Source organism: Rhodotorula paludigena, assembly GCF_050403205.1.
Source record: "Rhodotorula paludigena JCM10292 DNA, Rt_paludigena_JCM10292v1_ctg9, whole genome shotgun sequence".
NCBI lineage: Eukaryota > Fungi > Basidiomycota > Microbotryomycetes > Sporidiobolales > Sporidiobolaceae > Rhodotorula > Rhodotorula paludigena.
Genome location: NW_027481449.1, coordinates 331,917 through 356,463, shown reverse-complemented (window position 1 = coordinate 356,463; position 24,547 = coordinate 331,917). Strand labels below are relative to the sequence as shown.

General features: G+C 64.7%; 10 protein-coding genes across 10 annotated transcripts; 6 read left to right on the top strand and 4 right to left on the bottom strand.

The window, feature by feature from the left end:
* Positions 1–231: 231 nt before the first annotated feature.
* JCM10292_000984 (uncharacterized protein) lies at positions 232–2,496 on the bottom strand (the record flags this gene model as incomplete). Its single annotated transcript, XM_076647502.1, has 1 exon — positions 232–2,496. One exon carries the CDS (start codon positions 2,494–2,496, stop codon positions 232–234), a length of 2,265 nt encoding a protein of 754 aa, XP_076507037.1.
* Positions 2,497–3,195: 699 nt separating this feature from the next.
* Positions 3,196–4,491, top strand: JCM10292_000983 (uncharacterized protein; the record flags this gene model as incomplete). The annotated part of the gene is made up of 1 exon (XM_076647501.1): positions 3,196–4,491. One exon carries the CDS (start codon positions 3,196–3,198, stop codon positions 4,489–4,491), a length of 1,296 nt encoding a protein of 431 aa, XP_076507036.1.
* Positions 4,492–4,816: 325 nt separating this feature from the next.
* On the top strand, positions 4,817–6,407 carry JCM10292_000982 (3-hydroxyacyl-CoA dehydrogenase family protein; the record flags this gene model as incomplete). The annotated part of the gene is made up of 7 exons (XM_076647500.1): positions 4,817–5,043; positions 5,185–5,533; positions 5,621–5,727; positions 5,811–5,932; positions 6,028–6,047; positions 6,110–6,272; positions 6,394–6,407. 7 exons carry the CDS (start codon positions 4,817–4,819, stop codon positions 6,405–6,407), a joined length of 1,002 nt encoding a protein of 333 aa, XP_076507035.1.
* A 321-nt stretch (positions 6,408–6,728) lies between these two features.
* On the top strand, positions 6,729–8,645 carry JCM10292_000981 (C2HC5-type zinc finger protein; the record flags this gene model as incomplete). The annotated part of the gene is made up of 4 exons (XM_076647499.1): positions 6,729–6,777; positions 6,839–6,918; positions 7,025–7,646; positions 7,708–8,645. The coding sequence occupies 4 exons, from the start codon at positions 6,729–6,731 to the stop codon at positions 8,643–8,645; spliced, it is 1,689 nt and encodes a 562-aa protein (XP_076507034.1).
* Positions 8,646–8,842: 197 nt separating this feature from the next.
* SDH7 (Sdh7p) lies at positions 8,843–9,678 on the top strand (the record flags this gene model as incomplete). The annotated part of the gene is made up of 3 exons (XM_076647498.1): positions 8,843–9,022; positions 9,087–9,281; positions 9,478–9,678. The coding sequence occupies 3 exons, from the start codon at positions 8,843–8,845 to the stop codon at positions 9,676–9,678; spliced, it is 576 nt and encodes a 191-aa protein (XP_076507033.1).
* A 284-nt stretch (positions 9,679–9,962) lies between these two features.
* Positions 9,963–10,777, bottom strand: JCM10292_000979 (uncharacterized protein; the record flags this gene model as incomplete). Its single annotated transcript, XM_076647497.1, has 4 exons — positions 9,963–10,199; positions 10,267–10,351; positions 10,417–10,481; positions 10,556–10,777. 4 exons carry the CDS (start codon positions 10,775–10,777, stop codon positions 9,963–9,965), a joined length of 609 nt encoding a protein of 202 aa, XP_076507032.1.
* Positions 10,778–11,725: 948 nt separating this feature from the next.
* On the bottom strand, positions 11,726–13,651 carry ALG7 (UDP-N-acetylglucosamine--dolichyl-phosphate N-acetylglucosaminephosphotransferase; the record flags this gene model as incomplete). Its single annotated transcript, XM_076647496.1, has 6 exons — positions 11,726–12,248; positions 12,316–12,581; positions 12,642–12,727; positions 12,802–12,930; positions 13,002–13,327; positions 13,398–13,651. The coding sequence occupies 6 exons, from the start codon at positions 13,649–13,651 to the stop codon at positions 11,726–11,728; spliced, it is 1,584 nt and encodes a 527-aa protein (XP_076507031.1).
* Positions 13,652–13,894: 243 nt separating this feature from the next.
* JCM10292_000977 (sugar porter family MFS transporter) lies at positions 13,895–16,962 on the top strand (the record flags this gene model as incomplete). The annotated part of the gene is made up of 16 exons (XM_076647495.1): positions 13,895–13,972; positions 14,074–14,114; positions 14,180–14,230; positions 14,361–14,389; positions 14,524–14,768; positions 14,856–14,885; positions 14,949–15,155; positions 15,255–15,299; positions 15,394–15,486; positions 15,557–15,656; positions 15,759–15,838; positions 15,899–16,043; positions 16,185–16,247; positions 16,326–16,448; positions 16,506–16,532; positions 16,589–16,962. The coding sequence occupies 16 exons, from the start codon at positions 13,895–13,897 to the stop codon at positions 16,960–16,962; spliced, it is 1,731 nt and encodes a 576-aa protein (XP_076507030.1).
* Positions 16,963–17,713: 751 nt separating this feature from the next.
* Positions 17,714–20,182, top strand: JCM10292_000976 (SAP domain-containing protein; the record flags this gene model as incomplete). The annotated part of the gene is made up of 3 exons (XM_076647494.1): positions 17,714–17,996; positions 18,055–19,251; positions 19,314–20,182. The coding sequence occupies 3 exons, from the start codon at positions 17,714–17,716 to the stop codon at positions 20,180–20,182; spliced, it is 2,349 nt and encodes a 782-aa protein (XP_076507029.1).
* Positions 20,183–20,467: 285 nt separating this feature from the next.
* Positions 20,468–21,135, bottom strand: JCM10292_000975 (uncharacterized protein; the record flags this gene model as incomplete). The annotated part of the gene is made up of 4 exons (XM_076647493.1): positions 20,468–20,610; positions 20,669–20,774; positions 20,834–20,955; positions 21,018–21,135. 4 exons carry the CDS (start codon positions 21,133–21,135, stop codon positions 20,468–20,470), a joined length of 489 nt encoding a protein of 162 aa, XP_076507028.1.
* Between the last annotated feature and the right edge of the window lie 3,412 nt (positions 21,136–24,547).

The following is a 24,547-nucleotide window of genomic DNA, read 5'->3' as shown; positions in this document are numbered from 1 at the left end:
CGCCGAGTTACTGGCCGAGCGAGGCAAGCGAACAGATGCACAAGCGCTGCGAAACGCAAGCAATTCGCTGGCAGCTGCAGCACGCAGGAAGATCACAAGAAGTCCGCCATCCTCCGATCAATCGCAAGCACAAGCACCAGGCGGACACTCTCGAGTCGGCGGCGGCGTACCGTAAAGGTGAGAGAAATCCGGCGTCTGCATAGCACCGAGCGCGCACGCGCAGCTCCTCACTCACGCAAATAGCTCGAACGGCCTCGCCCATCCGTCCGTAGCGAGGAGGTCGGATCCGCGCCCGTCGCACGTTGCGACGGGGCACGAAGTCCAGTTCTCCTCGACGCCCGTCTCGTCGGCGCGCGACTTGGCTTTGCCCTTGCTGCCCGCCGTCGACTTGGACTTGGCAGTCGACGCCTTCCCTGTCGCGGCGGCCTTGCCGTTGACGCCGTTCTTTGCTGCGCTGCGCTCGTCGTCGGCCTCGTCGTCCGTCTCGAGCGTCACGGCCGGCGCCTTGCCCTTCCCCTTTCCCTTGTCCTTCGTGCGCCCCCTCCCCGCCGCCGGCCCATCGTCCACGTCGAGGTACCACCTCCCCTTCTCGGCGTCGCGGATCTCGCGACACCGCGCGCGCGCGTCGCCGAGACACCGCGCGCAGACGACGTGGCCGCACCGGAGCGCAAACACTTTTTGCGCGCCCTCGCCGCCGAGGACGAGCGGGTCGAGGCACGACGCACACACGGGCTCGAGCGCGACGGGTTCCCTGTCCTTGCCCTTCGACGAGCCCGTCTTGTGCTTCTTGCGCGCGGGCGAGACGGCCGCAGCAGCGTCGGCGGCGTCGGGATCGGGCGGCTCGACAATGTCGCGCGAGAAGCCGCGCTCGACGCGGTCCGGGTGGCTCATCCGCACGGCGTACTTGCGACTCGCCGCGCGCACCTTGGCCGCGCCTCCCCACCCGCCCGGCGGCGTCGCGCCGTAGCCCCCTCCTCCTGCGCCGCCTGCGCCGCCGAACCCGAATCCGCCGAGGTACGCCTGCGCCGCGGACCCGAACCCGCCCCCGCCCGCTCCAGGCCAATACGACAATCCGCCAAACAGCTCAGTCGCAAACCCAAACGAGCCCATCACGTCCGCAAACGAGTATCCTGCCCCCGCCCCCGCTGCCCCACCTGCGCCGCCCGTCGACGAGCGCGAAAAGACGCGCCCAAACCCGTGCCGCGCGCCCGCGCTGTGGTTGTTGGCGCGGTTGAGCGCGCGCGCCTGCGCCGCGACATAGTCGTCCGCGTCGACGTCGCCGCCGTCTTCCGCCGCGAGCTCGTGCGCGAGCCGCGCGTCGGCGTCGGCGTCTGCGTCTGCGTCTGCTGCGCCTGGTGCGCGGCGCGTCGAGCGCCGTGCCGGCTGACGCGACGACGAGGAGGAAGAGGTGGCGGTCGCATTCGGGGGGACGACGAAGGGCGGTGGCGAGCCGACGAGGACGTCGTTGAACCCGTACGCGCGCGGCGCGCCATTAGGCAGGCGGGGCCGCACCGGGCCCTGCGAGATGATCTCGATGTCCGAGTCCGAGTCCGAGGTAGCGACAGAGGTGGCGGTGTGTCGCGCGAGGGTGCTGCTCCGTGGGCCTGGGCCGGCGCGAGGGGCGAAGGAAGAGGGGCCGGCGGAGGGAGAGGGGCGGTACGACTCGTCGGTCGAGTCTTCGTCGCCAGACGAGAGCGTCAGCTCCTCGGCGCGCGCTGCACTGCCATCGCGACGGGCGGCGGCTGTAGCGCGGGTCATGCGAGGCGAGGAGGCGGGGAAGCCGCGTGCCGGGTTGAAGCCGCTGCCGGGGAAGGAGAGGCCCGAAGCGCGTGCGGCACCGGGAAGGGTGCGCCAGCGCGGTGGGGGCGACGAGCTCGTCAAGTCGATCACGTCGTCGCGACTGGCAGATGCCGCCGGCGAGGCTGTCCGTGTGGCCGAGGCCGAAGGACCTGCACGGGCTGCGGACGTCGAGGCGACAGGAGCGGGAGATCGTGTGAGGGCGCTGCGCGAAGCGGAACGAGCGCCGGCAGCAGCGGCAGGTGCAGGTGACGCGCCTGACGCCGAAGCGGCACGGAAGGCATTGTTCCCAGCTGCGTAGGCAGTGAAACCAACGCCGTCCGTGCTACTTGGTCGACTTGCTGGAGGGTTGTCAGCAGCTGTAAAGGCAGCCGTCCCTTCGGCGTAGGCGGTGAAGCCTGCGTCACTACTGCCGCTCGATCCGGTCCCCCGAGAATTGTCGGCAGCAGTGAAGGAGTTCGGTCCTGCGGCGTAAGCAGTGAAGCCGCCACCGTTGGTGCCACTCGGTCCGCTCACTGGAGGGTTGTCGGCAGCCGCAGCGGGAGGCGGCGAGGGCATGCGGATCGCGAACGGTTGTCGTCGACCAGTGTTCGCGGGCGATGCGGCGGGCTGGGGGCGCGGAGGCAGAGGTTTGGCACGGGCGGACGCGGTCAGAGGGTCGGAGGGAGCGGCTGAAGGCGTGCGGGCGAGGGTGGACATTGCGCGAAGGTCGGGCCGGGCGACCGAGGTAGAGACTGTGCTATTGCGCCGGGGCCCGATCAGCGGGCCTGAATGACCCTCAAGAGAGACCATCACGCACCCTGCAGCCCCTCTGCCGCGTTACCGTCGCGAGAACGAGCGAGTGGAGGAGGCTCGAGCAAGACGGCGGATGGAAAGAGGCGGAGATGGCGGTCGGAGGCGCTGCGAATGGGCTCGCCTGGTCAGTCTCGTATACTCCAGAGCGTCGGCGCGCTCGCACACGGTGTCTATTGGCGGCGGGCGTGCTGACGGCGGCAACCGCCACCCTGTCGACGTCGTCCGGCCTGGCCGCCTCGACCCACTGAGAGGCCAGAGCGAGGAGAGTTCTGGCGAGCTACATACCTTGACAAGCTGCTGATTAGCCCTCAAGGGCTCTCAAGCGCTGGGGCGAGAGGCGCGAGGGCGAGAGATGCGATGAGCTGATGAGGATGACGGGAGCCGTCAACACCGCAGGGCAGCGCGACGGTTGGACAGACTGAACAAGCAGCGCGTGCAGACTAGCGCTGGCGAGGCACCTGCTCTCCTTACGCGGACAGCCGAATGTGCCCGTGGTCGTCTCGTCGTCTCAACTTGGCCCGCTCGTCTTTGTCCGCCAACTTCCGACTCGCCCCGCTGGGAATGGCCCGGATTTCGCTTACTTGGCTGAGAACGCTCGCACAGATGCACACCCGCAGCCGCGCCGAGCACCCCACGCTCTCGCTCGAGTCTCCCGAGTCTCCTCCTCCTCGAGAATCCCGCACTCCTGCCACGCTCCTCTCGCTCCCGGACGAGCTCCTCGCGCACATCCTCGAGCTCGTAGTCGAGCGCAAGGGCCCGTACCTCGCGCCCGTCTGCTCCCGCTTCCGCACGCTCGTCCGCGAGATTGCCTTGCGCAACGTCGACATTTGGACTCACGCGACTATGCACACCTTCATGAGCACGCTCGTCGAGTCGGATACCTGCATCGGCGAGCTGGTCCGCTCCGTCGTCTGCTACGCCCACGACAGCCCGGACCAGCTTCAGTCCGAGATGCCCTGCGATCTCACGCTCGCGCACACCGCGCTCGCGCGCCTGCCCAACCTCGAGTCGCTCGAGCTTCACTGGGTCCCGTGCCTCACACGCGCTCTTCTCACTCTCGACGCGTCACAGCACCTCCAGTGCCTCTCGAGCTTTGCCTTCACCTTTCCCGACGGCGCCACTTCGCTCAGCGACCTGTCGGCGCTCGCGCACCTCCCTGCGCTCGACACGCTCGACGTCTATATCGAGACGCGCAACCTGCTCACCTTCGTCCCCTTGCCCGCGGGCGCTGCTCTCCCGGTGCTCCCGCGCATCACGTCCCTCCGCCTCGCAGGCGGCCTCGTCCCCTCGCCGGCGCTCACGGCGCTCGTCGCCCTCATGCCTTCGGTGACGCGCCTCGCGCTGTCGGACAAAGACTCGTATCGCCCGCGCGAGCGCGACGTCTGGTTCATCCTCACGCAGCTCCTCCCCGCGCCTGAAAAGCTCGAGTCGCTGACCGTGACTGGCGAGTCGTTCTACCCGCCGCTCACCCTCAGCCTGCCCACTGCTCCCGCCTCTCCCTCGCCTCCGGATCCCTTGACCCGCCTGACCAAGCTCACGGACGTCACGATCGAGGAAGACACGATCCGCCCGGGCCCTCTGCGCGACGCGCTCGCCGCCCTCCCTGCGCTCGAGCGCATCGCCCTCCGCGGTGGCGCAGATGACGCCATGCAAGAATCCGCGCTCGGGACCGCCGACGTCCTGTCGCTGCTCGACCCGGTCTCGGCAGCGGAGGCCGGGTCGTCGTGTCAGTGCACCAAGCTGCGCACGCTCGAAATCGACGTCGCGCTCGTCGACGAGGAGGACGAGGCGGCGTGCGGCGGGTTTTCGGCGACGGGGATCGCGCTCGTGAAAGCGGTGGCGGACAGGGTCGGCGTCGCGTGCTGCGGGAGGGCGTTCGAGGCGGGTTGGCAGGCTTAGAGCGGGCTTGGAGGGCTGGGTGAGCGGCTTGCGAGGCGGCTTGGTCGGGAGGTGTAGCTTGGCAGTCTTGGGAACGCAGCCTTAGCTTAGGATCGTTGATTGGAGTGAGCATGCCTCGAAGCTTGAGCGCCAAAACGTCAATAGCCTCGGTCGTCTAGTGCGGGGTCTACTGTCGACTCTCTGAACACGTCGGGAGTCTTGTGCAATCCTGTCTGAGCCACGAGAGAAGCTACAGCAAGGAGCTGTATGCCCCTTTTCCGTCGACACGCGCAACTTGGCCCCGTCTGCCTCTGCCCACCTCGCTTCGCTGTCCAGACTCGCCCGGATGATGCTCGCGCTGTACTCGAGGACTCCCCTGCACGCCCGTGCCCCGCTCTGCGCCGCCGCGCGCTCCTTCTCGACGTCGCCGGCCCCCCACACCGCCGCGCGCCCGGTCGAGCGCATCACCGTCTTCGGCGCCGGCTTGATGGGCGCGGGCATCGCGCAAGTCGCAGCAGCGAACGGTGTCAAGGTCTGCATGACCGACGTCAGCGACGCTGCGGTCGAAAACGGGTCAGTCGCCGTCGAAGACTCGGCTCGGACGTACCCGGACCTCGTCGTGCAGCGCAATCGGGGCCTCTGTGCACCCAGTGCTGCTGCTGTCAGGCTCGGACGGTTCAATGACTGCTGACACGCCGTGCAACGCCCCCGCAGCCGCGCCATCATCACCAAGTCGCTCACCCGCATCGCCCGCAAGAAGTCGCCCGACGACCCCGCCGCGCAAAAGCAGTTTGTCGACTCGGTCTTTGCCAACCTCACGATGACGACGCACGCGAAAGAGGCCGTCTCGAACCCGGACCTCGTCGTCGAGGCCATCGTCGAGAACCTCGCGACCAAGCAGGAGCTCTTCCGCCGCCTCGACGAGATCGCCCCCGCCGACACCATCTTTGCGAGCAACACGAGCAGCTTGAGTATCCGCCGCATCGCCGAGACGAGCTCCAAGGCCAGGCGGCAACGCTTTGCCGGCTTCCACGCCTTCAACCCTGTGCCCCAGATGAAGCTGGTGCGTGAGAGCTTGCCAGTGGCTCTTCGGCCTTCGCCCTCTCTTAAGATGGTCACAAGCTGATTTTGGACGTGGGTACTCGCGCAGGTCGAGATCATCTCGACGGACGAGACGTCGTCCGCCGTCACCGCCGCGCTCCTCGACTTGTGCAAGCGCATGAAGAAGGTCCCCGTGCAGTGCAAGGACACGCCCGGGTGCGTGACGTGCCACTCACGATTCGGAATCTCCCGGCTTAAGCCAGGAAATGCTGATCAGAGGCAGCGAAACGTTTACGCAGCTTCATCGTTAACCGCCTCCTCGTGCCGTACCTCCTCGAAGCGATCCGCATGGTCGAGCGCGGCGACGCGACGGCCGAGGACATCGACACGGCGATGAAGCTCGGCGCGGGACTGCCCATGGGTGCGTGGCTAGGCGCATAGACAAATCTGTGCACGAGGCGGCGGTTGCTGACTTTGGCTGCCCTCCTCGTGCTGCCTTGTGCTCTCCCACCACAGGGCCGCTCGAGCTGTCGGACGTGCGTTCCAACACAGTCCTTCACTCGCCCAGTCCTTCGCGCGCTAACGCCCCCTCCCGCAGTTTGTCGGCCTCGACACGCTCTCGCACATTGCGCGCGGGTGGCGGGACGAGCGCGTCTCGACGGGCGAGATCGACGCGCAGCAGGTCGCGCAGGTGCAGATGCTCGAGAGGCTCGTCGAAGAGGGCAACAAGGGGCGCAAGAGCGGGAAGGGGTTCTTTGACTGTGAGTCGCGCGGCGCCGGGCTTCCGATACTCTGGTCAGATCTACGGAAGAGTGTGATCCGACAGTGTATGGAAGGGGACTGTGTCGCTCGCTTTCGACGCTGACGCTCTTGCTTCGCCAGACTCGAACAACTAGATCCCGTCCAGCCGCCCGCCTACACGCGCCCCTTCGCCCCTGTGGTTCCCTCATCGCATGCAGACTTGAACGAAAAGCAGTGCACAGCAGTATTCCAGGCGTTGCACGAGGAGAGGTGAGGCCCGCGAGAAGGACGGCCTGAAACGCGGAAGCGAGAGAGGCAGCCCGTCAACGTGTTCTCGAAAGGGGTTTGCTTCCTCGACAAAGACTGGTGCTGTTGTAAACGGCGCCTTGCACAGTCGAATGACTCGCTTTTTGCGAGAGCTTGTCGTGGTCGAGTCCGTCTCTCCGCTCTCTCGCTCCGCCATCCACACCGCCACGATGGCGCCCGCCGCACTTGTCGCTTCGTTGGCGCAGCTGACTGGCCTCGGTAAGCTTGCACGAGCCCTGCGTGACCCTCCCACGCGCTGACATCCTCTGCTCACCTTCAGACGACGAGACGACTCGCGAGCAGCTGTTCCCGCACCTCGACTCGCTCCAGCAGCCGCAGGAAATCCGCAACTACCTCGACGTACGTCCATTTGCGCTCCCTTGCCCTGCCCGGCGCCAGCTGCAGTTGTCGCTGCTGCTCGTCGCCTGATTCTGGACTTGTTCTGATGACGCCGCTTTCTTCGCAGTCTCTGCTCGCGCCAGGCCCCGCCGCCCAGTCCTTCGTCTCGTCCTACCTCGCCCAGCGCTTCCCTCCGCCCGCCCCCGCCCCGAGCCGCGCCGGCGGCTCTTCCACCTGGGCTGCCCCTCCTCCCCCTCCTCCCGTCGCATCCTCGTCTGCTCGCGGCCCGTCCCCCGCAGACTCGCGCCAGCGCACCCTCGAGCGCGCACTCGCGAGCGCGCCGAAAGGCGGGAAAGTCTACCTCAAGGACCGCGGGGACGACGATCTTGCGGGATGGGGCGGCGGCGGCGGCGCGAAGAGCGGGCGCGCGAGCCCGGGCGGGAGCGGGAGCGGGAGTGCGCAGGGCAGTCGGGCGAGCAGCGTGACTCGCGCTGCAGGGACGCAGCCGCTCGCGCCGGCAGTCCCGGTCGTCGGCGTCCCGACGGTGAGGACGGTGACCGCTCCGCGCTCGGCGCAGCAACACCAGCAGCAGCAGAAGGGCGGGAAAGGGAAGGGGAAGGAGGCGGCGCCGGCGGAGCCGGAGCTCGAGCTGTCCGAGGAGGCGGCGCAGGAATTGCTGCGGATCGACCGCGCGCTCAAGAGCTTTGATTCGCGGAGCGCAACGCAGCAACGACGGTGCTTCTGCCAAGGTGTGCTTGCTCTCGCTCTCACTCTCTTGAGGCAAGCCTGTTGATCCCTTCGCCGGCACAGCCCGCCAGCACCCGCTCTCCGCCTACACACCCCTGTGCCCGTCCTGCTCTCTCGTCCTCTGCACACTCAACAGCCCGGCCGCGCGCTGCCCCTCGTGCTCCCACTTCCCGCTCCTCTCCTCCGCCCAGACCGCCTCTCACATCGCCTCGCTCCAATCGAGCCGCGAGGCGCTCCTCGCGCGCGAGCAGCGCCGCGCGCAGCAGGAGCGCGAGCAAGCCGAGCGCGAGCGCGCCGCGATCCGCTTCCCCGAGCTCGGCGCGCAGCAGGCGCACGAGCGCGCGCACGCGGCCGCGCAGGCGAGGAGCTATGCGAACCACGCGGGCGGCGGTGGCGGGCTGGTCGACCGGATCGAGCGCGAGTTTGAGCGCCGCGCGGCGCTTGGAGGAGGCGGAGGGGCGGGGGCGAGGAGCGTGCCGGGCCCGGGCGCGGCTGCGGCTGCGGGAGGGCGCGTGCTCCGCCTCGACGGCAAGACGGGCAAGGTCAAGGTGCAGACCAAGGTCGCCAAGCCGTCGGGTAAGGGCAAGCCCGCGGTCCTCGCCGAAGAGACGACGGCCGTACTCGACCCCGACGCAGAAGCCGACGACGGCCTCGTCGCGTGGATCGACGAAGACGACGACGGCGTGCGCGGTGAAGCGGCGCTGCGGTCGCTCGAGGGCGAGCGCATCGCGCAGGCTGTGCAGCCGCCCGGGCGCGTCTTTGTCAACGTCACCCTTGACGAGGCCGAGCGCCCGCTGTGGATCGCATCGGACGAGATCGACGAGGCGGACGAGCAGGACGACGAAGAGGAGGGCCAGAAACCTTCGGTGGCTGCGGTGCCGGCCGCGCGACCGGCTGTGCCGGGTGCGGCGACGGCCAAGGAGGAGCCGAAGAAGCGGAGGAGGGGCAAGGGCGGGAAGGGCACGGAGGGAGAGGCGGTCGGAGGCGGTGATGCGGCGTAGAAGCAGGATGCAGTCGAAGTCGCTCGCCCCCTCGGACTATTGCACGGTCTCACTGCTATCGAGAGTCGCTTCGTACACACTGTAATCGTCAGAGACATCCAGAGCATCTGTGCCGCGATCGCCACCTCCGTGAGCCGCGGACGACCTCATCGCTCTCGCTTCTCCCGCACATTCTCTCACCTCGCAGAGACGCGGCGATGGCTTTTCGCGCTTCTACTCGGCTCCTGGCCGCAGGCGTTCAAGGCCTGTCGCCCTCGGCGACGGCAGAGCTCGCGCAGGAGCTCCTTCCCCCGCTCGTCCTGTACCGCCGATTACTGCGCGTTCACCGCCTCGTCCTCCCCAACGAGCTACGCGTCATGGGCGACGACTATGTCAAGGTGCTCCTCCGCTCTCTGTTCTTCCGTCCTGTCGTGGTCGCGACTGACTTCCGAGGCACCGCAGGCCGAGTTCCGCCGCACGCGATCGTCCGACAACCCGCTGCACATCGTCGGCTTCCTCAGCGAGTGGAAGAAGTACCTCGACTTTCACGAGGCGCAACTGCCTGACCACGAGGCGCGGGCGGCGGGCAAGGGCAAGGCGGTCGATATCGGCGACCGCGAGTTCGGAAAGAGGATGGATGCGAGCGTGCTTGAGACGGTGCGTTTCTGTAGACTACGGAGCATGCGTGTGCTCCTCCGGATTAGATGCTGACGTGACTTGCCCTTCCCCCGTTCATCCGACTCGACTCAACGTTCCTTCCCCACTACCACCTGGTTTCTCGCTCTGCGACTCACCGGCCGCGAAACTACGTCTTCCTTGTGCCTACACGTCATACGCTCTCGACGCACCGCAGCTCTCGGCGGACCAGATCGGCCAGCTGTACGAGCTGTTCCAAGCCTCGAAGGACGTATGGCTCTCGCCCGAGGAGCTCGAGGCAAAGCTCAGGGCCGAGGGCAAGACGGAGGAAGGGATCCCGGCAGGACAGGTCCTGCCCAATCTGGACAAGGCAAACCGGATAGGCGGCGAAGGCGAGGGGGAGGGGGAGAAGCGGTAGCGGTGGGCGATTCATGGTCGCGAGTATGCCATGCTATCTGCTTGGCGGTCTGTATTGTCAGATTACTTCACACCTCACGCTGCTATCGGTGCGACGCCTGAATGGCTATGCTCTGGCTTACTCGGCAACTTGGATGTCGTGCCTACTTTGCCTCATCTGCAGAGTTTGGTTCGGGTCGAGGTCGTTACAATACCGGAGTGTCTGTTTGCGGTGCTCAAAGGGGGCGAGAGGGGCTACAGGGAAGGAGAAGCAGGGAGAGAACAGTCGACGCGGAAGGGGCAGTCTCAGAACCCGCGTCCCTTGCCGATGCAACTGTTGACGATCCACGGTCCGAGCGAGAACGCCTGGTTGCTCGTCAAGTAGTCGTCAAGCGGCGCACAGTCTTGCGCCGAGAGTTGCTCGCCGAATCCGGCCTGGGCGCACTTTGTCGGCTGCGTTACAGGCGTGAAGACGCAGTCGTTGGCGGCATCCTGACGACCTCCCGAGAACGGGTCAAAGCAATCGTTGCAAGTAATGTACCACTGCGAAAGAGCACGGGGCGGGTCAGCACAGACAACTAGGTGGGCTTGCAATCAGAAAGAGACTCACAAGGTAGGCGTCGTCATCCGGCGTGCACATGGTCGTGTCGGCACCGCTGACACTGGCGCACTTGTCGAAGCCGGCCATGGCCGCGCTAAGGAAGATTAAGCAGGCGATGTCAGACGTTTGCGTCACGGGGAAAGACGCTCCGGACCTCACTTGATGTAGTACTTGTCTTTGCTGACTTGGGTGATGTTCCAGCCCAACCAGCGGTCCGGGTTTGCCTGTACAAGAGTCCATCGAACCGGTAAGCGTTGTGGCTTTTCGAAAGTTGCCGGAGAGTCTCAAAGACACGCACCTCGCTTGTGACATAAGTGTTGCCCGTCTTGCCAACGTTGAGCGACCACACATGCTGGAAGTCGTTACCCCAAATGTTGGTCTGGACGCCGCCCTCGGGCAGTTGAGGGGAGCAAGAGCTGGGCCCGTCGAATTGAGGACGGTCGGCGCGCTTCTGCACGGGAGACGCAGCAACTGCAAGAGCCGCGGCGGCGAGTGTGATGAGAGAAGTGGAGAAGAGCATGCTGTGGAGTGTCGAGGTGGCAGTGGTGGGAAGAAGAGGAAGGAGAAGCGGAAGAGAGAGCGAATGGTCCTTGGGAGCGCGAAGCAGGAGGCGGTGCGGACAGCACGGAATAGCCGGCCAAAACCAGGTATGACGGGAATACACGTCACGTGTTCGCCTCGGTCTCCTCGAGAATAGGTAACTTAGCTACGGCGAAGGGGTCACACGGGCAGCCGGAATCGAGGACAGCAAGTCGCTCCTCCAAGTTTGGGCGCCAAGGAAGGGCAGGGCCACTCGATCTGATGTCAGCTTGGCTGGTGCACCGGGAACAGGCCGTTCGTCCGTGTATGCGGCCTTGCCGAGTCACTGGTGGCGGAGGTGTACTTCGTCGGAATCCCCGTGAGCATGAGAGAAGGAGCCCACAGCCATCGCGAAAAGCGTAGAAGCCCCAAAGAAGCCGGCAGTCTGACCGTCAGCAATTGTGCAGTCTCTGGCAAAGGGGACGCCTGGCTCTCAATCTCGAATGGCGACGGCGCAAGAATCCAAACAGAAGAGCAACGCGATCCGTCCGACGCGACGGGCCACAGCGACGCTGAAACAGAATCTGAAGGCCCGGCTTCAGCGCAACCCTCCAAGGTCTGTCAGCAGCTCGAAACAGTTCTGCAGTGGAGGGGAACAACGGCGAGCGGAACGAGGGAGACCTCATCGGACTGACAGACCGTTGCGCTTCGTCCAGGAGGCAACGGAGCAGCAGCAGAGGACCACGCAGCAGGCTTGAAGCTCAATAGCAGAGCTGTCCCCCTGCATTAGAAGTCAAGCCCAGACGGACACCAGAAATGCAGACCCAAACGGAGCTGTCTCTGCGCGCTTCTCCCACATAACTGCGCGGGTGCTCAACTTCGCGCGCATGTAGCGAGACACAAAGCGGAGCACTAACTACTGGCCGTCAAGCGTGCACCGCCCGAAGCCCTACAACCTTCCGCCCTCGTCCCCATAGATGACCTTCCCCGCCCCATACCGCACCGCAAACGCGACCGCACTCCCCGCAGCCTGAATCCACATGATGCGCTTGGTGAGCACGTCCTCGCGCACGGACCCGCCGCGGAGGAGCGCGAGGTTGAGCAGCGTGAGGTTGGTGCACGCCTCGACTTCTCGCGTCTGCTCTGCGCGCTGCAGCGCGACGAGCCCGAACTTCTCGAGCAGGACGAGGAGCGCAACGCCGAGGTGCTGGAGCGGGGAGCGCTGCGCGCGCGGGAGGATGGGCGCCCAGCTCGGGACGAGGAGGCCCGTGCGGTCGTCGAGGCGCGGGAGGCGGTGGCGCGGGCACGGGACGAGGCCGAACAGTTGCGGGCACGAGTAGAGAAAGTTGAAGATTTGCGGGAGGAAAAAGAGGAGGAGCGTCTTGCTGAAGTGGCCGAGGATGCCGACGACGGCAAAGGCCATGCCGGAGAAGTAGCAGAACGTGTCGCCGACAAAGGCGCGCGCAGGGTACCTGTGTGGTGCGGCGTCAGTCAGGAGAGAAAGGTGCGCAGGGCAGGCAGGGGAGAGGACGAGCGCACCAGTTGTGCTTGAGCAGCCCGAGGCAGACGCCGACAAGCGGGAGCATGAAGTAGAGGCTGAAAAGGTGCCGGTCGGCGAGCTCCTGGCTGCCATGTGCGAATCCGGCAGTCCAGGTCTTGCGCGCAAGGGTGTCGACAGGCGGGAGGAGAGCCGTGAGGGAGGATGGGAGGTAAGGCACGAGAGGGAGGAGCGGCGCGAAAGAGAAGGTCAGGTACAGGAGGTCGTTCGCGATGATCGAGAGGGCGATGAGGAGGGCTTGAGCGACCTGTGCGCGGCGCGCGTCAGTGTGAGGTTGACATCTCTTGTGAAAGGCACTGATGCGCACCTCGACGCCGTTGACACCGGCCAGGATGTTGATGCTGTTGGTGCAGAACGTCGACAGCATCGACATGTAGAGGTAGTATAGCGGGCCTGTCGGAATTATAGCGAGATTGTCAATGCCGGAGGGGTGCGAGACCAGCGCAAGACAATTCCCGCAGACGCACCCAGGTGCACAACGCCATTGGTCGCCACGCCGCCAAGCAGCTCGCGAAGGCGGAAGACCTTGGGGAGGACGACATCTGTGATACCGTGCCCTGCGGCATAGGTCACGAGGAGTGGGACCGAAGCGATGACTGCGCGTGCGCGGAAGGACGGGATTCAGCACGTGCGCTGCGATACAAAGTGGGAAGGTCGGGAAACGCACCAGGGATGGGGAGCTTGAAGCGCCAGCGGATGTCGAAGACGTCGTCGCAGAAGCCGAGGAAGGTGGCGATGAGGAGCGAGAGGAGGCTCGCGAGGTAGGTTGCGAACGAGTGGTGCGGGAACGCGAGGCTGCCTTCGAGGAGGAGTGCCGCGCAGGGGTCGTTGTCCGTGGGGAGAATGAGGGGACTCGTCGTGTTGAGTATGGGAAGGGATACGCGGTTTGTTGAAAGGGCTGAAGGGAGAAGAGACGAGAGGTAGGGTAGCGGAGCAAAGAGGGCGAGGAGGAGGATGTAGACGGATGCGCCGATGACTCCGGTTGCTTCGGGGCTGTAGCGGAGAGTTCAAGTGTCAGTGTACAGGGTTTCGCGGGCCGGTCTAAAGCTGAGGACGGGCGCACATCCATTTCCTGCCGGGCAAGCTGTCGTCTGGCGGGTCCTGTGCGTCCGCACCTCGTTGTTGCGGGTCTCGAGCGGGTGCATCTCGCTTGAATCCGCGTTTGAGCATGTCCCTGCCGCGGAGGCCCTTGTCCACGAGGTCGTGGGCGAGAAAGGGGACGAGAGCCGCGACGAGGCGGTACGACGCGAGGGCGAGTGCGAGCGAGACGACGACGGTTGCGGTGGGTTCCGCGGGCTCTTGTGCGGGTTTGTGCATCCTCGCGTGCTCTGCCTAGCCTGTATGCGGGGTTGGCGAGGACGAGAGAGCCACCGTCGACTCGGCCCGACTTCGACCAGCGGTTGCTCGCTTCCGCACCGTCGCTCGTTCCGAGGTGGAGTTGCCTGGAACCGGCGCAGTACAGTCTGCGAGTGCTATCGCCAGCACCACTTCCGCTCCGGCTCCTCTACATCTCGCTGCTGTCGCCTGCACGCCGGTCGTCCCCACCTCGTCGCATCGGCCATGGCGCGCAACGAGGGCAGCTCGCGCCGCTTGGTGCTTGCCTGCAGCTGCTTTGCATCGCTCGGCGTATTCCTCTTTGTCCGTCACTTCCCATCGAGCTGCATCTCGCCCTCTTTCCCCCACCTTGGCGCACCTCGGCTAACCCGCATGCACCCCTTCCCTCGCTACCGGGAGTGCAGGGATACGACCAGGGCGTCATGAGCGGTATCATCACCAATCTGTGCGCTCGCGGGACTGCGCATGACCGACCACCGCATCCGGCTGACCCCAGTGTCTGTCCACCAGTTATTTCAAGGCGTACTTCCACCAGCCGACGCGCCCAGAGCTCGCCACCATGTGCGTCACCTTTCTCTCGCACCGGATGGCGCTGTCAAATTCGTCAACTTCGGGATTCGCCGTTCGGCAGTCGCCCAGCATGCTCGTTTCGGTCTCTGCCAGGCGGAACTGACGCCGAGCTCTTCTACAGGGTCGCCATTCTCGAGATTGGTGCTTTCGGTAAGCTTTCTCGCCATTCAGGAACGCCCGAAACCGGGAGGGACGGACCTGACCCTCTCCTCTCCGCTCGTCCTTCCGCGCCTCGCACCATCCGCCCTCCTTCGCCTTGCATTGCCCCAACCACCGCGCGCCAGTCACCTCGATCCTCGCCGGGCGGGTCGGCGACATCTTCGGGCGCCGCGCAACCATCTTTGCCGGCGCATGCATCTTTAGCATCGGCGGCCTCTTTCAGGCCTTCACCGACGGGTTCCGCATGATGGTCTTTGGCCGCATCATTTCGGGTTTCGGCGTTGGGTTCCTCAGCATGTGTGTGCCCGTGTACCAGAGCGAGATCTCGCCCGCCGAGAACCGCGGCAGGCTCGGGTGCATCGAATTCACCGTGCGTTTTCATTCGAGCGATCTGCGATGCGGCGTTACCGAGTGCATGCTGACCGAGGGGCGGTCCCGTGAACGCCGTATTTCGCAGGGCAACATCATCGGCTACGCTTCGAGCGTCGTGCGCCTCTCGTCCTCGTCGAATTGATTTGCCCGCCCCGACTGACGCTCTCCCCGCGCGTAGTGGCTCGACTACTTCTGCAGCTACTTCACATCCGACCTCTCCTGGCGCCTGCCGCTCCTCATGCAGAGCGTGATCGGCACCGTGCTCGCGCTCGGAACGCTCTTCCTCCCCGAGTCACCGCGATGGCTCCTCGACACGGACCAGGACGAGGAGGGCATGGGCGTGCTGGCAGACCTGCACGGCGACGGAGATCCTGAAGACGAAAGGGTGCGCGTGCTTGCCTTCGGGGAGGAATATCTCGACGGAGCGCGTCGGGGTCGTCGTGCTCAACCGCTGACCCAGTCATCCGAACGCTCGTGCTCACAGGCACAGGAGGAGTTCCGCGAGATCAAGGAGGGTGTCTTGGCCGAGGTGAGTAACGTCTGTCCCTGCATGCACGGAGCCATCGTGGGGACGACTATGAGCGTCGCGACTCCGGAGCTTGCTAACATTGTTTGCCTCACAGCGCGCATTCGGCGACCGCTCGTACGGCGCAATGTGGCGCCGCTACCGCTATCGCACCATGATTGCCATGAGCGCGCAACTGTTCGCTCAGCTTGTACGTTTTCTGCATCACGCCCTGCTCGTTCCGCTCCGGTCCGCTTGACACTCCTTCTGCGGATCAACAGAACGGCATCAACGTCATCTCGTACTACGCTCCTCTCGTGTTCGAGTCGGCGGGGTGGCTCGGGAGGGACGCAATCCTCATGACCGGCGTCAACGCGATCAGTACGTCTCTTCCTCTTCGTGCCCTGCACATTCTCTTTACTGCGGTGCATGCCGTCCTCCGGTATACACAGTAAGACGCTCACGAGAGGCGTGCGCGCGCAGTCTACATCCTCAGCACCATCCCGACCTGGTACCTCATCGACTCGCTCGGACGCCGCCCGATCTTCCTCTCCGGTGCCGCGGTAAGCCCCTCCCGGGTCGGTACGAGTGAACTACGCACTCAGGAGTGATCGATCCCGCAGGTCATGGCCGTCGCGCTGTCCCTCGTCGGGTTCTTCCTCTACCTCGACCAGTCGTACACCCCGGTCGCCGTCGTCACCTCCGTCATCGTCTACAACGCTGCCTATGGTTTCAGTTGGGGCCCCACCGGGTGGCTCTACCCCGCAGGTGCGTTTCGTTCAGTGCAGGAAAAGCGCGACTTAGCAGAGAAGCGGCAAATGGAAAAGGGACCGCGTCCGCCGGCCATGGCCGGCCCTCGGGACAATGTCCTCGTCCCGACAAGCTTCTGACCACGTTTTGATGCTATAGAGATCATGCCGAATGCCTTCCGCGTCAAGGGAGTGTCAATTTCGACCGCCACCAACTGGTTCGGTTCGTGGCACTTCTCTTCGCTCTCCTCCTCCCTGACGTCTCGAAGGTCGCAAGTACTGACCCCCACCTACTCCACAGGCAACTACGTAGTCGGCGAGATGACGCCTATCCTGCAAGAAACGATCCAGTGGCGACTGTACCCGATGCACGCCGGGTTCTGCTGCCTGAGCTTCGTACTCGTCTACTTCGCCTACCCCGAGAGTGCGTGCCGCGCGTAGTCTTCATGGATACGTCTCACTCACCAGTCCACACTCATAGCCGCCGGCGTACCGCTCGAGGAGATGGGTGCGCGCCACCGCACACACCGACCCACGAAAAGCTGACCCGGTTCCCCCGTGCAGACGAGCTCTTCGGCGACCAGCCCTCGCACACGGCACTGTCGGACAGCGACGCCGAGCACGCGCCGCTGCGGCGCTCGCACTCGCTCCCGTCGTTCCACCGGGGCCTGCCGCACTCGCACGGACCCGAGGTCGAGCCGCCGCTCCCGCGCAACCACGTGCGCACGCTCAGCGGGAGCGCGAGCCTCCCCGGACGCGGGAGCCAGGGCGTCGAGGCGGTCAAGGGGTGGTGGGCTGCGCACGGCGGCAAGAGCGCGGCGGGGAGCGCGGCGAGCCTCGTGCCGGGAGGGGGAGGCAGCCGCCCGCAGACGCCGAGGAACTACCAGGCGGTGCGGCAGGAGACGGACGACGACGATGAGGCGGGCGCGCGTCCGTAGGATGAGGCGGGCGACGAGGCGGAGTTTGTGCGTGTCGAGCGCGGGCGCGTGGACGGGGCGACGAGAGGGCGGGGCGAGCGGGATGAAGAGGTCTTTTTTTACCTCGGGGACGAGATCGAGCTCGACAAGCTCGGCAGGGCGCCAGACAACGAAGCAAGGTCATGAGCCTCGGCCTGTCGACCCTTTTCCTTTCCGACTCCCTCAACTCGCATGTCCCTCCCGCTTCTGAGCCCCTCTCTACGCTATCACGCAAACACCGCTACTTTGTACGCATATCTCCATCTCTCTCGCCCACCTTCCACGAACCGCTTCACCGCCTGCGCCCCTCCCCTTTCGCGCGAGCCGGTTCTCGCAGCACTCAAACACTCGACATTCCCCTTTTGCCATTTCGCGTCCGTGTCTATAGGTCTCTTTTGCTCGCTTTTCTGCAGTGCATACCCTCGAACCAGCTCTGTGGGACGTTGACGGTGGTGCGCGGAAGCGGAGGACGAGGGATATTCGTTTGCGTGCCAGCAACGCGGTCGGGCTTGCGGAAGGGCGGTCAGGGTGGTCTACAAGCCGTATGTGCTCCGAATTCCGGCGAAAGAATACGCCCACAGTGTCTGACGTGGGCACCTTCGTCCGTGTTGAGCGACTCGACGAAGAGCTTGGCCTCTCCCAAGCCTCACCCAACCTCCGTACACCTCGCTTGCCAGCTCGCCGAGAGTGTGCAGCTGGCCAGAGCACGCTCGAGACCCACCCGCGCTCCACGATGGACCCGTCCGAAGCGATTCTCTCGAACGACGCCGCGCTCCACTCGCTCAAGCGCCAGCAGCTCCTCGCGCTGTGCAAGCAGTTCGGCCTCAAGGGCAGCGGGAAGAACGTTGAGCTGATCGAGCGGCTTCAGGAACACGGGCGCTTCCTCGCTCGCTCGGCGCAGCAGGGCGAGGTGCTCGTCGAGACGGACGCAGACGCTTCGACGGCGTCATGGGCAGTCGTGGCCGACGGGGCGGTTCCCGAGCAACAGGAGGTTCTGGCAGAGTTTGGTGTGCAGGGTGCGTCCTGCCTACCCTCCCGCACAAGAACCGCAAGTTGATCAACGAGGCGGTGCAGCGCACTCGGGCTCGTCCCCCAGCCGCGACAGCACGCTGAGCGGATCAGCATCGTCTGGCTCTATCAGCTCGACCCTTCGCTCGGCTGGCGCAACCCTCCTGCGCGCGTTGGTGGACCCCGCCAAGCCAGCTGTCGTCTCTCCTGCTCCTTCCGCGCCGCTCCTGTCGCAGCAGGCGGCCTCCTCTGCGGACATGATTGCGCATGAAGTACACGGAGACTACCAAGACGCCTTGGGTGAAGATGAAGACGGCGGCATCCGCCTCGTCTCGTCGAGGTCGACCATCCCCGACAGCAGCTTCGCCTCGACCGGCGAGGACATCGAACCCGCCCTTCCTATCCCCGTCAGCTCGTCGGCAGCGTTCGTCTTCGGCTCTCCGCCGCCTGCTACTTCGGCGTCGACCATGACGGCGCCCCCTTCCTCCTTCACATTCTCAATGCCCGGCACTCTGTTTGCCTCGACTAGCTCAACTACCTCGACTGAAGCCGCCCCACCTCCCTCGGCTGCCGAATCCATCATGGAGGAAATGAATCGCCGCGCAGCCGCAATGCGCGTGGCAGCAGGCGGAAGCGGTGGGGTCTCGCGCAGCGGATCGATGCTCTTCGGCTCGTCGACCTCGTCGAGCATCGCCAAGGGCGCCGCAGCGAGTCCGTCAAAGGGCAGCAAGGCGGCGTTTGACGCTGCCCACCGCCGTAACTTTGACAAGCAAGACTCGATCACAAGCCATTGGGCTGCGAAGCGCCCGCACCCGTCATCGAGCAACATTGCCGGGCTCGCGCGCACGGGCTCGTCTCGCACCCTCGTCGCGGATGCGGCAGCGCCCGAGCCCGCGCGCAAGCGCCTCAAACCGTCGTCTTCGCGCCCAATGGCGCTCAACCGCCTCGCATCGTCTTCCTCGTCGGGTTCCTCTAGCGCCTCGAGCGCGGCGGACAAGAAGCTTGTGAGCGCACTGCGAGACCAAGGCTGGTCCGCTGCGCCCGCAGCAACGACGGCGGTCTCGCTCTCATCGTCCATTCGCGGAGCCGGCTCTGTGGGTCCGAAGGGCAAGTCAAAGGAGGTAAGGGAGGACCTCAAGCCGGGGGCCGAGGTCGAGCGGGCGCAGAAGAAGAGGCAGCTCGAGCTGGCAAAGGCGAGACGGAAAAGTCAGATCGCGAACGGCGCGGGCATGAGCCGGAGGAGGCCAAGTCTCGGGGTTGGGCGTGTGTCTGCTATTTTCTTAACTCCGCTCGATACAAACGCTCATCTACGGAAACGCCTACAGCCAAGCCGACGGGCTCGGCAGCATCGCGCCTGCTCAAATCGACGTTCCGCAAATTCGCCCCACCCTCGAACAAACCGACTACCCTGTCCCGCCCGCCGCTTCCTTCTTCTGCCTCGTCTCGCAATCTCGCCAGCACTGCGTCAACGATCCCGTCTTCTAGCACAACTTCTAGCTCGGCCAGCGTTCCTCGCTTCGCCGCACCGACCGCCTCGACGTCGTCCCGCGCCGCTCTCGCTAGCACCTCGACCGCCTCGCCGCCGAAGAAGGCAGCTCAGCCAGGCTGGAAGAAATTCGATCTCCAGGCGTCGCTGCAGCGCCCCATGTCCTGGAAGCCGCACCTTGGCGCGTCGCCTCAGCTCGCTACATCGCCCTCGAGCGCTCGCCCTTCGGCCGCGTTTGCAGCACCGGCATCGGCATCCAAGCGCGCATCGACGTTCACCCGCACCGCCTCGTCGATGCGGGTTGCGAACGCGACGCTTTTCAGCCCGGTACGCGCTGTCGAGCCGCCTGCTCCGGAACAGGCTACGAGTGCAGCGCAGGACAAGCTTGCCGCCCTCCCGCCCGCGCCGTCCACCGCCCCAGCGCCGCTGCAGGCGCTTACCAACATCGGTCCGGTCACCGCTTCGTCCGCCGCCTCTGGCTCGTGGCTACCTCCTGCAGTCACGAAGAAGCCGCTCCTCCCCTCGTCGCCCGCCGCGCCCAGCGCGAAGAAGCTCGTCTCGTCGTCCTCGCGTGCAGCGCGCAGCGGCGACAAGGCGCGCTCAAAGGCGCAGATCGAAGGGCTGGAGAGCCGCGCGAGGAAGGTGCGAGCGTCGCAGGCGGCCATGGCTGTGGCCAAGGGTAAGGGGAAGGCGAAGGCGCCGGTGTAGGGCACTCTGAGTGTGCTCCGAGGGGTTCTGGCCGTCACTCTTGTTGGTCTTTTGTTGTACGTATTTTGCAGTGCGCTCCGTCCACGACTCTCCTCGTTCCTGCAAGTGCTCGGTGATTTGCTCTTTCAATCGGGCATGAACGGCAGATTGTGGGAAGAGGATCTATTTGCTGTACAACAGGGCAGAGAGGCTCTTGGGCATCTGCAGAAAGCATGTACAACAAGGAAGAGTGCACATGCAGAACGAGGACAAGTAGAACGGAGGTCATGAGAGAGAGACACGACTTCACTGATTGCTTTTCTCCGAGTTCTGTGATGTTGCGGATAGCCGGCGCATGTACCCTGTTGGGCTGAGCACGCCCGACCGCGGCAAGTACGAGTTGGAGTCGACCATATGCCCTGCCCATTCGGCGACAGACTCGACGCCCTCTGCAGGTCCGGCAGGTCAGCTTCTGCGGATGCACAGGTGAGGAGACTCGCAACGTACTCTCGTTCATATGATTAGGCTGCGCGATCAAAATCTTGATGTCTTCGCCTTCGTAATCGAGCAGCATCTCTTGCACGTCCTCGAGCGGATAGTACGAGGAGCAGAGCTACGAAAGCGATGTCAGCAGGTTTCGGCCGGCTCAGTGGCGGCATAAGGGAGACGTACAATGAGATCTGCTGGCGGGATAGCCGCCCGCAGGACGACGAGCGCGTCTCGCAAGTCTGTGACTGCGGCGAAGCATTCGATTTTCTCATTGCGGTTCAACGCGTGTGCCAGATCCCACGTGCCTGTACGAGTGCGTGCATCAGCTGGAGGCGCGTCGCATGCGGCAATGCAAAGGGAGACGCACGGGTGTGCCAGTGGCCGCACATCAGGGTGCGCGGCTTCTTGCGCGCCTTCTTCGGTGCGGGTGTTGTTTCGGCGGCAATGCTGTGGCTCTGGGTGGGCGGTACAGGTGGTGCGAGCATCGTAGGCGCGGCTCGCGGCTCGTGCGCGGACGAGGCGGGAGACATGGCAATGATCGAATGTGGGGTCGCGTGCGGAGCGGAGATGCGCGTGATGCGCTGCTGAAGGCGCAGTGCGACCAGCGGCGAGGCGGCGCGGGCAGGAGCGAGAGCGAAGACAGAACACAGAGCCGCAGCTCACAGCGGCGAAAGCGCTCGCACGACGTGAAGACCGCCCACGTCTCAGCCGAGGAAGCGGAGCGCGGGGCTCGCTCGATCAGGGTTTGGAGAACAACCGTGGGAGCCGAGACTTGGACGTCTACTTCGAGCCGCGCTGCTCACGGCGGCTGACACGAGAGCAGCAGAGCCAGGCGCAAACGCCTGGAACAACCGAGGCAACTGCAGCCGGGTGGTTTGGAACGTCTTCCGCCTCACTCAGCGGCGGTGCCGCGAGGAGGTGCTGACAACGATTCAACCCTACTCCCGGTCTGGCTGTCGCCCTGCGGACCGTCGGTGCAGCTTGATTGGGCCGCACGAGCAGCGTCGTCGCAAGGGTCGAACTCGTACAGCTCGACTCGGCGGTCAGCGAGGGGGAGGTGGGACTCCTTTCCGCAACGCCGACCGCCAGCAAGTCCAGCTGGACAAAGCGTTCTCCACGACGATGGCGCTGTTCCGCTCTGCTCGGTCGCGCTAGCTGACCGTCCTCTGCACGCGGGCGCTTCGGGTGCAGAAGCTGTGACCAGGGCTCCCCGTCGGATCGCGATGCTATACGACTTTGTCCTACCAGGCTCTCCCAGCGGAAGTCTTACAGCCTTGCAGGGCCGTGCAGACACTACTGGCGGCGAGGCGCTGTCTGCGGATGAGCCGGAATCACCGCCCGGTGCTGTGCGCGAAGGTCCCATGGCCGCTGTCCGCCGCACCCACAGCTCTTGGCGGGCTTCCAGAAACCGTACAAAGGACGCTAGTTGACTTGCTCCGATTTGCGCACGACCAGCTGACGCCTCGAAGGCGAGCCATGTCAGTTTGGACGGTCGACGGTCATTGCTTGTTGCTCTTCCTTTCGTCATTCTCGCTGCCTTTCCGCCTGCCTTTTGCTTTACTTGCTACTCGGATCCCGCCCATCATTCCAACCATGCACTTGGTCATCGTCACCTTGGCATCAATTGTCGCCACGCCCTTCTCGTTCGCAGGCCCCGTCAGACTCTCCGACACAAGGGCACATCACCTATGATGCAGAGTCTACGCTTGGCTGGCAAGGCTACATTGACAAATCTGGCCAAGTCTACACTGTCGGCATTGTGTGTCGTGCACCTTCAATAATTGTGACGAGTGCAACAGCTGAAGAAGCGTTCCGCAGACTTCGATTCAAGAGGCGGAGGACAGCAGTCTCAGCATGGATTGGACCGTCAAGCAGGTAGACGGAACAGACAAGTACCGTATCTTGTGCGTGCGCCCTCGAGCCTGCACTCCGTCACTCAGAGCAAGGCTTTCTGACCTCACCGACTAGTGCCGATACTGAGGAAGGCAAGTGCGTGGCTAGCGTGCGTGACCGGGTCGCATACAATGACTGTGCCAACGAGGGTGACCACAATTTGGTGCGTGCGTTTCAGCCTCCGATGGTCACCTTCTTTGGCCGACATTGTTTGAGCGGCGTCCGCTTGCTTCAAGCTGAACCCAAGCACACTCTACAGTGGCACATCTTGTGTGACGCCTGCTCATCAAGCGGAGCTGTGGGATGCACGGTGCGTAACTGTCGGCGGCGAGTTTGGCCTGGTGGTCCTCGTCGATACCTGCGGTGACCCAGGGTCACGCCTTGCTACCCAGCTTTTCACCTTTGGCCAGGCATGAGGAGGCAAAGGAGGAGGGCTAGGGAAGGGTGGGGCTAATCGGCACTAGACACTTGGTCCGCTTTTCTTCAGATGACAACCTCGCGCTGAAATCATGAGCACCATCTTATCCATTCGCGGCGGAAGCCTCCAACGATGCATTCTAAGGACCGAACAACGAGGGCACTGGCCATCTATGCGAAGTGTGGGTCTCGGCAACCCGGATTCCCAGCTGGTGACACCGCTCTAGCAGCTCATCCCTGTATTGAGACCATATCCTGTACCCTTCCGGCAGGGCAGGATTGTCGTGCAGCGCCTCGTCCACGTCGAAGGGCAGCGTCGTGCCCGGCAGACAGGCAAAGACAAGGCAATGCAGCGCTGGGCATAGACCCATGAGCCGCGCAAGGTGCACATCCCAGGCACGGTTGGGAGGTCCGGGGACGCAGAGGGTGGTGACGCGAGGGAGGTGGGCAAGCTGGAGAGATAATTGAGTGAGAGAGAGGGAGAGCGTGGAGAGGGTCGACTGTGAGCTCTGTAGCAGGGCGTCGATAGTGTCGAGGGCGGCATCGGGCGCAGTGTAGTCGATGACGAGGGTGTCGAGGCGGCACGCAGGGCGAGGCGCGTCGTGTGCGAGGGAAGGCGCGGATGACGGAACAGACGCGGCGAGATGGCGCAGCTTAGGCAGGCAGAGAACGACGCCCCAGCCGTCGTCGTCGAGGTCGATGGCTCGCAGCGAGACAAGCGTGTCGAAGAAGGGAAAGGGGTGGACGGGCGAGAGGAAAGCGCCCCAGAGACCGTCGAGGTGGCGCAAGTCCGTCAAGGGCGCGAGTACCCTCTCGAAGACGGAGAAGAGACTCGTATGCGGTGGGCCCCAGCTCGGATCTGCGCTGGTCGCATGTGCCAGGCGAACTTGCCGGACGTGTGCTGCCAGGTGCGGATGTTGCTCGAGGCTCGTCACCCATTGCCAACTCCGAAGCGGCCAGCGCTTGTGCGCAATCTCGAGCACGCAGTTCCGGTAGAGTGCGGGGCGAGCCCGTGCCAGGAGAGCGGTCCCGACGCGGCAGCACGATGCAAGGTCGTTCGGCGAGAGGGATTCGAGGACGCGGTCGACGAGCTCGTCCGGGAGCGGGAGCAGGCGAGGGTCGCGCATGGCAGCACCCTGTGGAGCTGACCGTCAGCTCTTAGGTCCACGATCCCGCGTCAATGCGCCGCGAGTCGCCAAGGCTTGATGAATGTACTCGGGTGGGTAGGGCGAGCAGAGCTGCGCGAGGTGCTGGAAAGCTCGTCGCGCAGAGCAAAGAGCTTTGTGGTCCTGTGCGAACGCTCTTGCGCCCGAACCACGGTGCGGTGAGAGCTGGATCGGGAGCAATCCTCCGCCTCGGCTTCTTCAGGTCGAATGCAGGGTCATCTTCTGCACGCTTGCACCCAGAAAGCAGCGACAGTCATGACGTGCGCTTTCCTGTCCTTTTTTGTCTCACAACTACATCGAGACAGAAAGCGAGTCTGAGGCTCGGGTGTGCAACGGACGGGACCTGCTCCGGAACGCACTCGGGATGATGAGAGGGCACGAAGGGGCAGCAGAATAGGTGGACACAGGGGCACGGGCACAT